This window comes from Daktulosphaira vitifoliae, unplaced genomic scaffold (assembly GCF_025091365.1).
Source record: "Daktulosphaira vitifoliae isolate Bord-2020 unplaced genomic scaffold, ASM2509136v1 Scaffold_4, whole genome shotgun sequence".
NCBI lineage: Eukaryota > Metazoa > Arthropoda > Insecta > Hemiptera > Phylloxeridae > Daktulosphaira > Daktulosphaira vitifoliae.
The window spans coordinates 9,875,760-9,891,790 of NW_026099575.1; the positions used below are offsets into that span (position 1 = coordinate 9,875,760).

Genomic DNA, 16,031 nt, shown 5'->3' on the forward strand with positions numbered 1-16,031 from the left:
ATACATTGAAACATAAAAATGTATGGTATATTTAGGATACTAGAAACTGTTGTAAAAACTTTATTTTAAAAATTTTCAATTATATGCAATAATATGTATTTATATGAGTGCATAGATTTTGTCTTAAAAAACTCTTAAAGATTAACAGTAATTTTTAAATTAACAAAATAAACTACTTAATTCATCAACTAAATCTGCAGTTTCTTGAATACTTTCATTACTTGTAATACTTTGATAATATGTTCCAGGTGTTGCAGATAGTTTTTTACCAAGAGTTCTATTGCTAGAAAGTACATTTTTAATGTCAAATTTTTCTTCTAAAAATGATACAACATCGTTTGCATTTTTTAAATTATTAAAAATAATTCGATCTTTTTTAATTAATAAGTGTTCACACATAAATACTAGATGATGATGAAACCAAAAAAAGTTTGTATGTTGAATTTTCAACCAATTTTCTATAGCTGATACAGGTGTAAAATCATAGCCAGCAAATAAACCTGGATTGTGAAGTATACTCGTGGCACTCATAACTCCTAAGGTAAAAAAATTATTCATGAAATGTTTTGACATAATGCCATTTAATAAGAAATCTGTACCTCTACAACCAGTAAAATTATGTTTAAAAATAGCATCTGACAAATTTTTTATACCACCATTGAAAATTACTGGGATATTGACAGAATCATTAATAAGTTTAATACATTCTAAGTTAACTGGATCTTTTTTTTGAAGCGGCGTTCGTCCATGGACTGTTATAAAGGAAACACCAGCAGCTTCAATTTGTCGACAAAGGTCAACACTTTCTCTGGAATCAATTGGTTTTTAAGAAAAAAATTTGTATAATAATGCAAATAACATTTTATCTAGATTAAAACCTTGAAATTTAAGTAAAAAATGATGCGTTTAAAATATAAATATTGTATAAAAATTAAAACACACATGATAAGTTTAATTTTCAAGATTAAGCCATAAACAAAATCTAATAATAATAATGTTGGAAAAATAATATATAAATATCAAGTTAAAAAAGATTTTCTTCTATTGTTGTTTTATTATATAAAACGATTTTGCACTACACAATGCTCAATAAGTATTTGTTAAAATTTTAAGGCAGAAAAAAAAACCCAGCATACTGGGGTCGCGACAAAGTGAAGACGTGCCATAGTTGGGTCAAGTATGATATTTGATAGTGATTAAAATCACTACCATAAAAAACCCTTCGATGCAAATCTGTAGATAGTGTTTAATTTTAAAAAAATTGATGGATTATTCCAAAAGCTATAAGATCTTCTATTTCCTTATTTGTATCCTGATTAAGTTTTGTGATTTATAAGTGTAATATATAAATATTTAAAGGGAAATGGTTTTATTTAAAGAAAAGGTATTTCAAATGAAAAAAGTTTATAAATAGTATTTATCATAAAAAAATTGTATGGATCCATACATTTTTCAAAAAGTTATAGCATTATAAAATTAAAAATATAAAAAAGAATTTTTTTACAAAAGTCTTATTACCTAAACATTTTTTATTTTAAAATATTTTTTTAAAAAAAATGTATGTCAAATGAAAGAAGTATATAAATATTAATTTTCATAAAAAATTGTATTGATCTATATATTTTTCGAAAAGTTATAGAAATATAAAGTTAAAAATATAAAATCGAGAATTTTAACACAAAAATAGCATACGGTAGCAAATTTCACCATGAAGACAAAATAAAGTATAAAGTATAAATTATATTATATATAATCATAATATTTCTGTGATTTGACTAAAATCTTTTGTATTTATTATATAAATGGATTTGATTTCAATGGTATTAAAAAATGTTTGACTTTTTCTTAACAACAATACCTGCCTATTATTATTAAGTATTCTTAATTTTACTGATATTGTTTTATTTAAAGGTAATCTGTTTCGCAATTGACTAACACAGTCTTTAATAATTTCTGGATTTTTTAATAAATGAGCACCATAACCGTCTTGTAGAGCCCATTTTTGAGGACATCCACAATTTAAATCAACTCCATCACAATGCCTAAAAAAATTAAGATGCAAGAGTAAATAAACAATAATAATTATACTAATTAATTTTTTTTTTAAATCTTGTATATTCAGACTATACTATTTTTCACTGAAAGATATTTTTGTTAAAGTAAAAAATGAATTATACTTGAATTTATTTATTTTATTATAATATATATTTTAAAATTATGTATTAATATTTTTTTTTTATATTAACATTTTATTTTTAAAAAAATGAGTACAATACAGTAAAAACTTCGTCCAACACATAAGTAAATTACAAAAATGTTTAAGTATTGCAAACTGATCTAAACTCTACCTTCCAATAATAAATAACATATTACTTTTCATTCAAAATAATCTACATTAATAGAATACCTAAGTTTGTTTAATTATATTATAGTACCATATGCTATCTTAAAATTCATCTTATTAATAATTATAAATTATGAATCAATAATTGCTAAAAATATAACAAAAAATTTAACATAAATAAAATAAAACAATGATATTTTATTTTAGTTTAGTATAGTTCTAGTAAACCAATATATTGGCTTAATACCCAATTAATTTACTGTGGCAAGGACATTAAATGGGTTTTAAATAACAATTAAACCTACGGAATTATCAATTCTGAAGCAGATATGAAATCAGTTGAATTATTGGCACCAAACTGAACAATTAATGGACGATCTTCTGAAATAATTTAAAAATAATACAATTGATTACAATGTTAAATAAGAATGAATTGAAAAATAATATTAACAGTTTTTTATCACCTAGTTATTTGACTATGTATAAATATTTTTTATTATTATTATAATTTACAATTAGTAAAAAATTTAACAATAGTTTAACTAAACATATACAACAATTATTGGATTTGGAGGTTGGTATAATTAGATTTGTCCTGTAATCAACATTAAAATTCTTTATTTTTTTATTGATATCAAATTCAGTAGAAAAAGTAATTAAGAAACAGATTTTAATAACTTTAAGATACTAAATAATACACAAGAGACAAATAAGATATTTCACTTAGCTTAATTCTGGATAAATATGGTTTATCAATGTAGTACTCTATAAAAAGGCAATGTTTTATAATGAAAATATTATTAAAAGTGTAGTCAATTCAAAGTGGATTCATCAAACTAACATTAATTATAAAAATTTATAAATCAAATTATTAATAATAAATTCAATTAAAAAGTTAAAAACCGTATTTCTTATCTATGTTAAATTTTATTAGAAATATTTTATAATTATGTATAAATGTTTGATATAATTATCACAAGACTTATAAGTATGGGAACAATATCCCTACAGGTTTTAAAAACAAATAATAGTAAAACCCCATTTTTATAAATTTTAAACTGCATTAAAAGATTAATGAGTTTATCAATGAAATTAGAGTTATACTTTTTATAATTTATATAGTATGAATTTTATTCTTACTATTTAAAAATAATATTATTGGGTAATCAATGACATAATTAATTGATGAATATGCTTATGTACATGTAGTTTTACTTGAAAGTGTAAACATTTTACAATTATGTTTATTAATTAATTTATATTGGCTAACTGTGGGCGGGCTTCTTTAAAAGTTAAAATAATAAAAATGTAATTATAACTAACCATCATCAGTCTGAAATTCATGGTTTCGAGCTTTTGGAGATTTAATATAGGAATCGGCCATTATCATAGGAGTGAAGCATAAATTACAATCATACATTCTAACAAGTTTTCGATACTGAAGTCTAAAATTGTGTAATAAATTTTTATATTTTATCAGATAAATTAAAATGATTTTATCTCACTTGCTGTAGCGAACCATGGGGGCACAAACTTTGACAAATGCAAGATTTTCATTATTAAATAAATCTAAAACTGAGTTAGTCATTTTTAAAAAAGCTTACAAATTATTAATTTTACATAGTAAAAAATCCTTAATGGTTAAATATTTATAATGATCTCAGATATTTTATGAAACACATAACCGTCTTATTAAATATTAGTGATAACGGCTGATAAGAGTAGATAAATGAGAGGGTTAAACCTGTTGTACAGAAAGGTTTTGAATTTTCAATATTTTCAACGCTGGGACAGCTAAGTCATTATTGATAGTGTTATGGGCCAGTTTATGTTTTGACCTCTTATGTTTAATATAACAATTTTTACTTTTTAAGAACTATTATCAGTAAATAATTGTTTATTTTCCGTTGGAAATTTATTGTATTCTTTTACAAAACCGTTATTGCATAAATCTCTAAAATGTAAATTATGGCATTTAATTCTTCAGTTTTATACTTTTCATATATTTAGAAATTTTATTAGCTAAAATTCGTGTGTTTTAATAGCTGAATTATCAGTTGTAAAACGTATTCTTTTTTTTACATTAATATTTGGTTGAATTTCCCGATGTTAATAAAAATTCTTAATATATTTAGTTATTATTAACTAAACTACTAGTGTGGATACAGTTCATGATGAATATCAATGGTTAAAAATTTTAAATCCTTTAATAATTATGTGCTTGAGTTCTGTAATATTTTATTTCATTTTGCAAATGCAAGACTTAAGTATACCTTTACACATATAAACACATGATTGAAAAAGTATTTTAAATGTCTAATGCAGAGTTATCTAATTATTGTGAATGAGTTATTTTCAAGTATATTGCGTCACGTAACATTGCCCGATCACTATTTCAATAAAGGCTCAAATCATTAGTCGAAATGTTAAATCTGTCTGTATAACCGTGGTATAAACTAAATAAATGTTATTAAAATGATATCTTAATCACAGCCTATTTATTTTTCATATAGTCAATGTCTTGATATTAGATCAATGGTTTTTACTCATTGCCGTTATTAAATTTGACATATTAAGTAAATAAGTAAGTGTATTAAATATAGTTATTACATATTTACTTATATCATCAATAGGCAAATATATACACTTTAAAATTTATTAGAATTTATTTTAAACAATTATAATACAAAAAAATTAATTTAAAAATAACAGTCAAAAACATAAACATATTTTAAATTAAACTTAAAAATGATAAAAAACAAACCAAAAGTTTTATGTAAAAGTTAAAACAATATAAAAATTAAACAATTATATATTAAATTAAATAATGATAAGAACCAATTTAATTATAACTCAACTTATGTGAAATTTAAACTAATTTTATTTCCTGATGACTTGAAATCGACTGAGGACGTAGATATATTATCAACACAATAATTGTATAGATAATTATTATCAATAATATCAAGTCTATTTTTATTATTACGAGACTGGTTAAATAATTAAATATTTCCCTGGAAAAAAAAATAAAATATTTTATATAATAACACATTTTTTCAATTATAATTACATATTGTGCTTACGAATCAGGCATCTCTGTTAGAGATATATTATTTTCTTCTTAGTATTTCAATTAATATAAAAATTTGAGTTCTAAATATAATAAAATAGAATTTTCATTTAAATTTAACTATTGATAAAGATTTATTTCAGAAAATAATTACATTGAATAAGGTATTTATATTATATAATGTTCATGTAGCAAGGTAATCAGATAATATAAACGTTTTATTAAGACTTGAATATTGATACATTAAATCATTTTATTTTAATTGTCGAGAAATAAAAATTCCAAATAAAACATTTTTTGTTAAATTTTAAATAATCTATAAATATATTTAGAAGGAACAAGTGGCACGAGGTCCATGATTTGAAATTGTGAAAGGAACTTGTAGCATTTGATTGATAAAATAAAGTATAATTATGAATATGTAAAATTTTTAGAAAACTGGCGGATATTTAAGAGGCTTGATGAAGCTTAGTCCTCCCAGAAATCTTAATATCTCCTTCAAATCAAAATTTTATTTTCGTTTTAAGGTCATATAAACCTTTCTAAAAATGTTACCAAATTTTCATTTAATTACGTATATTGATGTTTTTAGAATTCGGAGTAGCGAAAAATTCATTATTTGTGTTATATTATTAATAAAATTTATGAGGACGCGTTTTTTCTTACCTAGACTAAAGAATTCCTAAATACGTCTTTGTATATCTCAATGTATTTTTACATGCATACAAATCTTAAAGCAATAATTATTAATGTTAATGTATAAGCCGACTTTTATTCTCATTATTCGAGTCCTTATATTTGTTAATTCAACAAAGTCGGTTCGTTTGATAAAATATATTTCTTTGAGCGCACTGCTCAGTTCTAGCAATTAGTGTATCTTTACACGATAAGATTCATTTGTTTTTTCAAACCCACATATTTCAGTCTACTTAATATAAGCTTTTTAAATTTTAAGTATAGATAGATTAAGCTGTAGTAGTTTAGAACGCTGTATCAAAATTATTTTTTAAAGCAATGAACCTTTTCAAATTTTCCGTTTTTGTAACTCATTCAATCACTGAGTTATCATCAAAATTATAAGACACTCTGCATAGGTAAAAATATGAAATTTGGCATAATGTTAGGTCTTAAAATTTAAATCTGAAAATTTCAGTTTTCTTAAAATTAAAGCCGCTTTAGGGAGTTTCTAAACCCAACTAAACAATCAATATAAAAATTTTAATACTGGAATTTTGTATGGAAATATGTGAGAATAGAGTTTGTAAATTAAAGAAAAACCATAATTAGCCACAATGTGATATCATTACTTTGATAGACATACTTTTTTTTTTAGAGAGTGGTATTTCAAAACTATCATAGTTATGTTTTTGTTGGTATTAGTTTAACCTAACCAGTCGGAAAACTTTAAGTCTTTTAATAATGTTATTAAGATTTCATATAATAGTTTCTCGACTCGGCCTAAATATGAATCTACTTTTATTTATTTCTATCAATTTTTATTACTAAAAAACGATAACACAATGAACACGATACAGTGGGAACGCGGCAAAGATGGGACGTAGTAGTATGGATGATAGTGGTTAAAAGCTCATAAAAAACATTTCGATGCAAATCTGTAGATAGTGTTTAATTTTAAAAAATTGGTGGATTATTCCAAAAGCTACATGATCTCCTATTTCCTTATATATATTCTGATTACAAGTTTTATGATTTATAAGTGTAATATATAAAGGAAAAGGGGCCGATTAAAAAAAAAAGTATGTTGCATAAAAGAAGAATATAAATAGTACTTCTCATAAAAAAATTATAATGATCGATACATTTTTCAAAAAGTTATAGCATTATAATGTTAATACTTCTCAGTTTCGCAACGAAGAAAATATAAAAAATTTCCATAATAATGTGTATTACATTAACTTTAATTTAAGGTATATATAAAAGTGTCAGTGTCGTATTTTAAATGTATTTTTATTGATAGTCATAATTGATAAATAACAATCCGTTACTGTGACAGCAATGCCATAAAAAACCAATGTAAAAAACCTGTATTTGTAATCCTTTGCGTATTATACATGTATATTAACTCAAAAATTTGAAACTTTAAATGTTTATATTTAATAAACAAATCAAATTATATTAAATATTCAAATGCCATTTAATATTAAATTAAAAACTCAAACATTTTATTTTATTCAATTCAAAATATGTGTTCCCATTTAAAAAAACAAAGTTGACACCCTTACAAAGCATAAGGGATGATCTTAAAATGTACTTCATAGTTAATAATTCAAGAATAATGTCTAACTAAAGATAACCAAAAAAAAAAAAATGTTTAAATTATATTTATTCTGTAAGTAATTGAGTAAGTTATGATAAAAAAATCATTCTGTATACCATTTTCATCCTATATACTTTTTTTGAAAATCAGATCATTTTCTCTTATATAGGAAAAACTTGAAACGAGGGAAAATTTTAAAAATTTTAAGAATAATGTTTTCAGTTAGATAAAATTTGTGATTTTTTGACCCATGGTTGACAAAATTCAGTCTAGTTAGAGGTAAGGAAAAGTGGTGAGCGTCAAAAAAAAAACCAAAGTTATAAGTTTTATACATTGGACTACAACGAACTTTCATCAGTAACAAAAATATATTTTTTTAAATCAACTTTACGCGCTTTTTTCAAATGTGCAATTAGAATTTTTTTGTTACATCTAATTTTTAATATTATTATTAAAAAAAGCCAGCACAGTAGGGACGTGACATAGTTGGGTCCAGTATAGATTTAATCTGACAATGATTAAAATCACTATCATTAGAAATGCTTCGATGCCAATCTGTATATATGTTTAATTCTAAGAAATTGGTGGATAATTACAAAAGCAACATAATCTATTTCTTTAATTATATCCAGATTAGTAATTCTTAGATTCAAAAATATAATATAAAATTATATAGGATCCTTGATATTTATTGAAGTTAATGAATCTATGTGAGATAAAAATCAAATAATTTGAAAATTTTTCCAACTTAAAAAAAATGCAAAGTATTAATTGCCACAAGTGAACCTGGTATCCTAACCTCAAAAGACACAAGTGTTACCAATTCGGCAACTGTTCATCGCTTTCGTCACTTTGTAAAATTGGTAATTTAAGCTAATTCAAATTTTAAAGTTACTTTTTCGACTTTAAAAAAGCAAAAAAATTTAAAAAAGTTTAACTTCTTATGTCTTATGAACTTTATTCTAAATAATAATATAAGCTTTAATTTAAGATTAAATAAAAGTGTTAATATTTCCGGAACATTTTCAAAAATTCAAAAAGCTTAACTTGTGTACATAAGGTGTTTTTTTTAATTCCCCCAGTGGGCAGGTTTAGTCACATTTTCAAAAAAATTGTATCAATTGAAAGAAAAATATCTAAGGTTTCATTATAAAAAAAATAATTTTAATTTATTCATTTTTCAAAAAGTTATGGCAGTTTTAACTATTAAAATATTTCATGTTAAACAGTGATTTTTACATAAAATAAGTTTTGTTAAATTCGACGGTCATTTTCCTATAGAAGAAAAGGTGTCGGCACAAATTTTTTTTTTGAACCATTAGTATTTATTGTAAGCTTTAATTTAACAGATTTTTAAAGGACGCAGTATTTCCGGAACATTTTCAAAAATCAAGTTGAAAAAGTTCTACTTTTTATACGTATTTTTCAAGTTTTGACAGCCCCTTGTAAAGGAAAATTGTCCAATTTAAATAAAAAGTATGTTAAATGAAAGAAGTATACATAATGTATTTAGAAAAAATAAATTTGTGTTGATACATACATTATTCAAAAAGTTAAAGATTTAATTTCGGATATTGAAAATTTTAACACAAAAATAGCATTTTTTTAACTACGTTTGCACGTAGAAGATAAGGTGTCGGGAAAATTTTTTTTTTTATTTTATAGTACATAACATAAGTTTAATTTGATATACGTTTAAAGGATGCAGTATCACAGAACATTTTCAAAAATTAAATTGAAATAGCTAGTTTTTATAAAAAAGTTACTACTTTAAATCCCCCCCTGTGAGCAGGTTAAGTGTTAGATTTTTAAAAAAATGACTTCGAATGAAAGGGAAATATCTAAAGTTTCGATAAAAAATAAATTAAGTTGTTTTGTTAATTTTTATAATAGTTATGGTAGTTTTAAGAAAAAAAAGTGAAAAAAATGACAAAATTTACCGTGTTGAATAATTGTAATTTTTTTGGATATTTCCCCCATTTACGGAGAACAAGGGAATTTTTTTCTATTTTTAAGGGTAATGTCTTCAACTAGATACGATTTGTGATCTTTTGACATAATGTTCATCAAAATCGGTCCTGTGAGAGCTGAAAAAAAGTGGCAACAGACAAAAAAAAAAAAACAAAAATCACATCATGGTAAAATTAATAATTTCTCAGCTTTGCATCGAAGTTTAAGTGGCAATTATTTTATTGAAATATCTGTCTAGAAAAATTATTATTCTAATGCTATTTTGCTCATTATTTTAATGTTTTCTAATTGGTATATTTTTCACCTACAATCGATATATTCATTACATACCATACTAAATTTTTAGTCTTTAATTAATTCACAGAATATATCATGGAGAGGACAAAAGAAATTTTAAAAATATTTTAAAATAAATATTATTTTTGATAATTTTTTGTTTAAATTCTTTTTAAAAGTATAATTTATAGTGAACAACTGGGTCACCGCAAGCATTTTTGAGTAGAGAAACTCATGATTTTCTAGTAAATCATCTCTTATAAACTTTATAATTCTAAAATTTTGACTGTACAAATTTTATTTTAAAAAGACTAGAATTTGTATGTTGAAAATTAATTTTTAAGTGAGAAATTATTTTTATAAAAATAAAATCTTCCGCTTAACTCTTAATTTTTCTATAAATATATGTACTTAAAATATTTGCGAGTTGTTAAAATTTACTTAGATTTATTCTCAATTAGATTTGCATTTTTCATTGATATTATAAATAAATTTTAAGTTATATGTATAATAATAATTATAAATAAAAAAACTAATCAATAAAAATGAGTATAGTACATATATGAGTATATAAATATTATCTCTTTCTATTAGTTTACTAAGTACAATACTATGTGGACAAGAAAAAGCAAGTACTTCAGAAAAACAAATAATGAAATTAAGAGTCATTATTTTAAAAAAAATCAAGGTCGATCTAATAGAGTATCTCACGTGAGTGTTCTAATTAATTAATTTTTATATTGATATAACAATCTAAAAAATTTGCTTCTACATTGGAAATTAAGAAGGAATAAAGAAAATTTTTGCATGAATGTTCCTATAAAAAATTTAAATACAACATTGAGCTTGATTTATAATTATAAAAACAATAAGATTATTACAATATTTTACATTCAGCAAAAATTTTTTTTAGTATATTTCATTTCTTATTCTACACACTGATATACGAAACGTATGTTTTTATGATTTTTTATTTTATGTAAAACAGGGTATTAAAAAAAAAAAAATTTTATTATAATTTTATTTTATTCGAAGAAATTAAAAAAAATCATATCTAAATTTTTTCATAGTATGGTCAAAATGAAATATCTACTAGTGAAAATAGTTCAAGAGAACGCATAGTTTTACAAAAGAAAAGAAATCAAACGAATTTATTGGTAAAATTTTCTACTATTTCCTATTTTATTTTTATAATTAGATTCTTATATATTTTTTTGATAGGAAAACATAGATCGCTATTTTGAAAATCATCCTCCTCAACTTTTACATCAGTTGGTTAATGAACGCGGAAAAGTAAGTTAATAGATAAGTACTTTATAAAAATTAAATTAAATTTAAACAACCAATATAGTTAGACAAAAATATATTATTTATAAATATATCTTTTAGCTTCGATGCGAAGCTTAGGAGGTATTGGTTTTACTTATGTTTTTTTTTTGTGACTGTTACCACTTTTTCTTAGCTCTCACTGAACGGATTTCTTTCAACGATACGTCAAAAGATCACAAATCGTATCTAGTCGAAGACATTACCCTTCAAAATTGAAAAAATTTCCCTCGTTCCCTATAAATGGGGGAAACCTCCAAAAAAATTACAAATTTAAAAATCGCTAATTTTCGAAATTTTTTCAATTTTTTTTACTAAAAACTGCCGTAACTTTTTCAAAAATGAACATATCAATATAATTTTTTTTTTTATAGATGCTTAATGTCTTTACCTATTATTTGGTATATTTTTTTTGTAAATCTGACACTTAACCTGCCCACAGGGGGGGATTTAAAATGACAACTTTTTCACAAAAAATTTACTTTTTCAACATAACTTTTGAAAATGTTCCGGAAGGTCTGACACTTTTATATATATCTTAAATTAAAGCTAATGTAATGTACTTTAATTTGAAAAAAAAAAATTTGACCTCTGGACTTGTCTTCACGGCGAAAATGGCTACCGAATGCTATTTTCGTGTGAAAATTCTCGATTTTATGATTTATATTATATTTAACTTTATAATGCTATAACTTATTGAAAAGTTTATGGATCCACACAATTTTTTTATGAGAAATAATATTTTTTAATAAACCCGTTTTTCATTCGACATACTTTATCTTAATCGAGATATTAATAAGGAACCAGCAGATCAAGTAGCTTTTGGAATAAAACACCAATTTTTTTAAAATTAAACACTATCTAAAGATTTGCATCGAAGCGTTTATTTTTGATAGTGATTTTAATCACTGTCAGATATCATTATACTTGATCCAACTATACCACGTCACAACTGTGCCGCGACCCCCCTGTGCTGGGTTTTTTTCACTTTAAAATGCTATAACTTTTTAAAAAATGTATGGATCAATACAAATTTTTCATGAGAAGTAGTATTTATAACATCTTTTATTTGACATACTTTTTTTTAAAATCAGACTATTTTCCTATATAGGAGGTGGGTTCAATTTTGAAAAATGCATATAGAAAGTAAAACTTTTTCAACTTAACTTTTGAAAGTGTTCCGGAAAGTTTTACACTTTTATATATATCTTAAATTAAAGCTAATGTAATTAACTTTATTATGGAAAAAAATAATTTTTTTAGCATTTGGTAGCCGTTTTCACCGTGAAGACAAAATAAAGTCCGAATTTTTTTTTTTCATAATAAAGTACATTATTTTATCTTTAATTTAAGATATACATAAAAGTGTCAGACTTTTCGGAACACTTTCAAAAGTTAAGTGTAAAAGTTAATTTTTTGTGAAAAAGTTGTCATTTTCAATCTCTCCTGTGGGCAGGTAAAGTGTCAAATTTATAAAAAAAATACACAAAATGATAGGTAAAGCTATCATCAAACATCTTAATGCTTTATCATAATAAAAAAAAAATATGATTCTTGTAAAATAATTCTTTTTTATATTTTTAACTTAATAATTCTATAACTATTTGGAAAATGTGTTGATCAATTAATTTTTTTTATAAATGTCTTTACCTATCATTTTGTATATTTTTTTTATAAATTTGACACTTTACCTGCCCACAGGAGGGATTGAAAATGACAACTTTTTCAACTTAAATTTTGAAAGTGTTCCGGAAAGTCTTACACTTTTATGTATATCTTAAATTAAAGATAAAATAATGTATTTTATTATGAAAAAAAAAAATTCGGACTTTATTATGTCTTCACGGTGAAAACGGCTACCAAATGCTATTTTTGAGTGAAAATTCTCGATTTTATTTTTTACATTTTTAACTTTATACGCTATAACTTATTGAAAAGTGTATGGATTAATACAATTTTTTCATTAGAAATATATTTTTTAATAATCCCTTTTTTTTCGACATACTTTATCTTAATCAGGATATTAATAAGGAAATAGCAGATCATGTAGCTTTTGGAATAATCTACCAATCTTAAGTATTATATATATATATGTATCATGATAAATAAATATGTATAAATTATTTTGAGAATATTCATCACTACTCGTATAACTTCTTAAGTGCAAAATTTTATATCATGAACAATTTTGTCATGTTATTTTTCACATTTGAAACAACACAAATCTACTTTAAAGAAAGCAGGAAATATTATTTCATTGGAAAATATGTTGAAAAAATATATATTTAATTATAAAAATCTTTTATAATTAAATAAATATGTCTATTTCAATATATCCGAGTGCAGATTATCGCAGGAAAAAACGTATATAAAAATAAACATTGATCCCAAGTCAAACTCTCTAAAATAACACTCAGATATTTCGAAATGCATGTTTTTTTAAGTTTGAAATCATTTATAAAAACATTGTTTTTTAGGTTAGAAATGGTTATGTTCAACGAGGAATCCATCCTAATTTTTGTGAACAAAGTTTGAACACAATTTTTACTTTTAGTTATAAAAAATAATAACTTAAATTAATTTTATATATCAGATTTAGATCCACCTAGCAAAGTACATAAGAGTAGAATAGAAGATATTATTTCCTGTGTGAATTTAGAAACGAGAAATCCAGTTAAAAATTATCGTGTAAATATTAGTTCTCCAGAAGCTACATCAACAAAAAAACGTTGTCTTGATAAAAATATTTCTATGTAAGTTAAAAATCTATGGTGCACCGTGTAATCAATACATCAATAATGAAATATCATATTAAATTTTCAATTTATTTTAGATCTCCAATCGAAAAATTAAAACCATTAGCAGTTAATAAACATTATTTGTTCAATAAAAATATCATGACAAAAATTACTTCAAGACCATTGACAAATAAAAAAGAGTAATATTCTAATTAATTTGTATCTTATTTGATCATAACTTTATTGATATAATAGACGTTTATTAATTTTTTAACTTTTAATGAGATTAAATAATTTGCAAAAACTCATTATTGTAACTTTGATTCATAATAATAATTTTTTTTTCTATATTTCCATATGGTTAACTTAAAGTATATTAGAAAATACGTTTAAAGAATAGCCAAATTAATTTTGGCCATTTATAGACTTTAATTATATAATTTTATTAGTTTAATAGTTAAAAGAAAAAGTAATAAAAATTTAGTTTAATACTCAATAATTATAAAATGAAATGTATATTATAAAAAGAATATAAAAGTAAATTTAAAAATGTCTAAATAATTTTTATTTACTTCTTTATAAAAAACTGGAATTTTTAAACATTTGTTAAGTATAAATTTTGTCAGAAAGCGATTAGCTTTGCTTGTTACAGAATTTTTATGACTAAATAATTATAGGAACATAATTACAAGTAATTTTAAGCTTACTTCATCTCCAGAAAAATTGTTATCTGATTCTATAAGAAACCAAGTACGTGAGCTTAAAAATTCATTAGTAAATCGTATTAAAGAACCAAAAAAAAACGAAATACTTCCTATTAGTAAATTTAATGACGAAGATTTTAGTGATGTCTGTAATTTATATAATAAATATATTAATGAAATTAGTGATGATTTGCCAAAATTGAGTAGTACATCAAAATCAGATAATGGTAGTGAATATTTCATTTTAATATCTTCAATTACTAAGTTATAACACAATTATTATGTTTAAAGTTTTATCAATATTTTTGTTTAGATCCTGGAGTTATTGTTTGTGAAGAACTTCGTCAATGTATCCTTCGTTTGTATGTAGTATAAATGAGTTATTTAGTATTTAAAGGACGTATGTCCAAAAATAAAGTAAAATTTCCTTACTCTTAAATTAATTATCAAATCCAGAAAAAAAATTGTTTGTATAAAAACTGTACATATCATAAAAGATCTAAACGACTAAGTTTTGTGTTTAAATTGCATAAAAAATTTATAAATGTGATTAATACATTTTTTTATAGACACAATTCATCACAAAAAAATAACAAAAAAACAGATAAGATTACTAAATTATCTACATCACCAACAAAAATGTTTCCTATAAACAATTCAACACCAAAAGATTTTATTTTCAACCCTCTTTTTATTCCAGTTAACCAACAAGGTATAATACTACTTTATTTATAGTTATAAAATATCATTTGAAATATTATATTTTTTTTAAAGAGATACTGAGTCAAAATGACAGTTTTGAATTATCAAGCGCGGAAAGTAAAACGTTCGAAAAGTATAATAATTTTTTAACTAATTCAAAAACTTATGGTGTAGATGACGATTTTTCTTCACCCGAACCTTGTCTTGGTATAAGTCATTCCATTACTCATTATCAATCAACTAGCAACGTTCCATCATTTCTAGATTTTTCATTAGATAAATTAAATCAAGTAAGATATATTACATTGTTTGGTGTTTAAATGCTATAAACTTATATAATCAAACAATAATTATAGTAATACATATTTTGAAGTAAAGTAACGTATTTTTAATCAAATGTTTAGATAGATGAAAATTCTAACACCTGGAATTCAGAAGACGATAGTTTTAAAGATTTGAGTAAAATTTAGTTTATTATTTTTTTATATTTTAAATTATATAAAATAGAATTTGTTGAATTATAATTTGTATTCAAAAGCGTATGTTTAATTTTCTCTTAAATTGATTAAAATAGTAATATTAATTGGACCTTTGATGTTGTTTTTATTTATCTCTGGGGTTC

The 16,031-nt window shown here is 23.1% G+C and overlaps 2 protein-coding genes across 6 annotated transcripts; one reads left to right on the forward strand and one right to left on the reverse strand.

The window, feature by feature from the left end:
- On the reverse strand, nucleotides 1-4,729 carry LOC126905218 (tRNA-dihydrouridine(20a/20b) synthase [NAD(P)+]-like). The gene is made up of 6 exons (XM_050684738.1): nucleotides 3,850-4,729; nucleotides 3,668-3,789; nucleotides 2,650-2,725; nucleotides 1,863-2,042; nucleotides 600-808; nucleotides 1-536 (listed from the first exon to the last, which is right to left on the reverse strand). The coding sequence occupies exons 1-6, from the start codon at nucleotides 3,930-3,932 to the stop codon at nucleotides 160-162; spliced, it is 1,047 nt and encodes a 348-aa protein (XP_050540695.1). The 5' UTR covers nucleotides 3,933-4,729; the 3' UTR covers nucleotides 1-159.
- A 6-nt stretch (nucleotides 4,730-4,735) lies between these two features.
- LOC126905217 (uncharacterized) lies at nucleotides 4,736-15,997 on the forward strand. 5 transcript variants are annotated; one of them, XM_050684736.1, is made up of 13 exons: nucleotides 4,736-4,928; nucleotides 10,534-10,650; nucleotides 11,010-11,096; nucleotides 11,161-11,232; nucleotides 13,743-13,794; nucleotides 13,859-14,018; nucleotides 14,099-14,203; nucleotides 14,681-14,934; nucleotides 15,021-15,069; nucleotides 15,277-15,419; nucleotides 15,482-15,526; nucleotides 15,584-15,699; nucleotides 15,814-15,997. In XM_050684736.1, exons 2-13 carry the CDS (start codon nucleotides 10,552-10,554, stop codon nucleotides 15,877-15,879), a joined length of 1,248 nt encoding a protein of 415 aa, XP_050540693.1. In that variant the 5' UTR covers nucleotides 4,736-4,928; nucleotides 10,534-10,551; the 3' UTR covers nucleotides 15,880-15,997. The 5 variants fall into 5 exon arrangements, with proteins under 5 accessions (XP_050540693.1, XP_050540690.1, XP_050540694.1 ...); XM_050684733.1 differs by having other exon boundaries at nucleotides 4,738-4,928; nucleotides 15,482-15,699; XM_050684734.1 differs by lacking the exon at nucleotides 4,736-4,928 and adding an exon at nucleotides 5,462-5,578 and having other exon boundaries at nucleotides 15,482-15,699.
- Nucleotides 15,998-16,031: the final 34 nt, after the last annotated feature.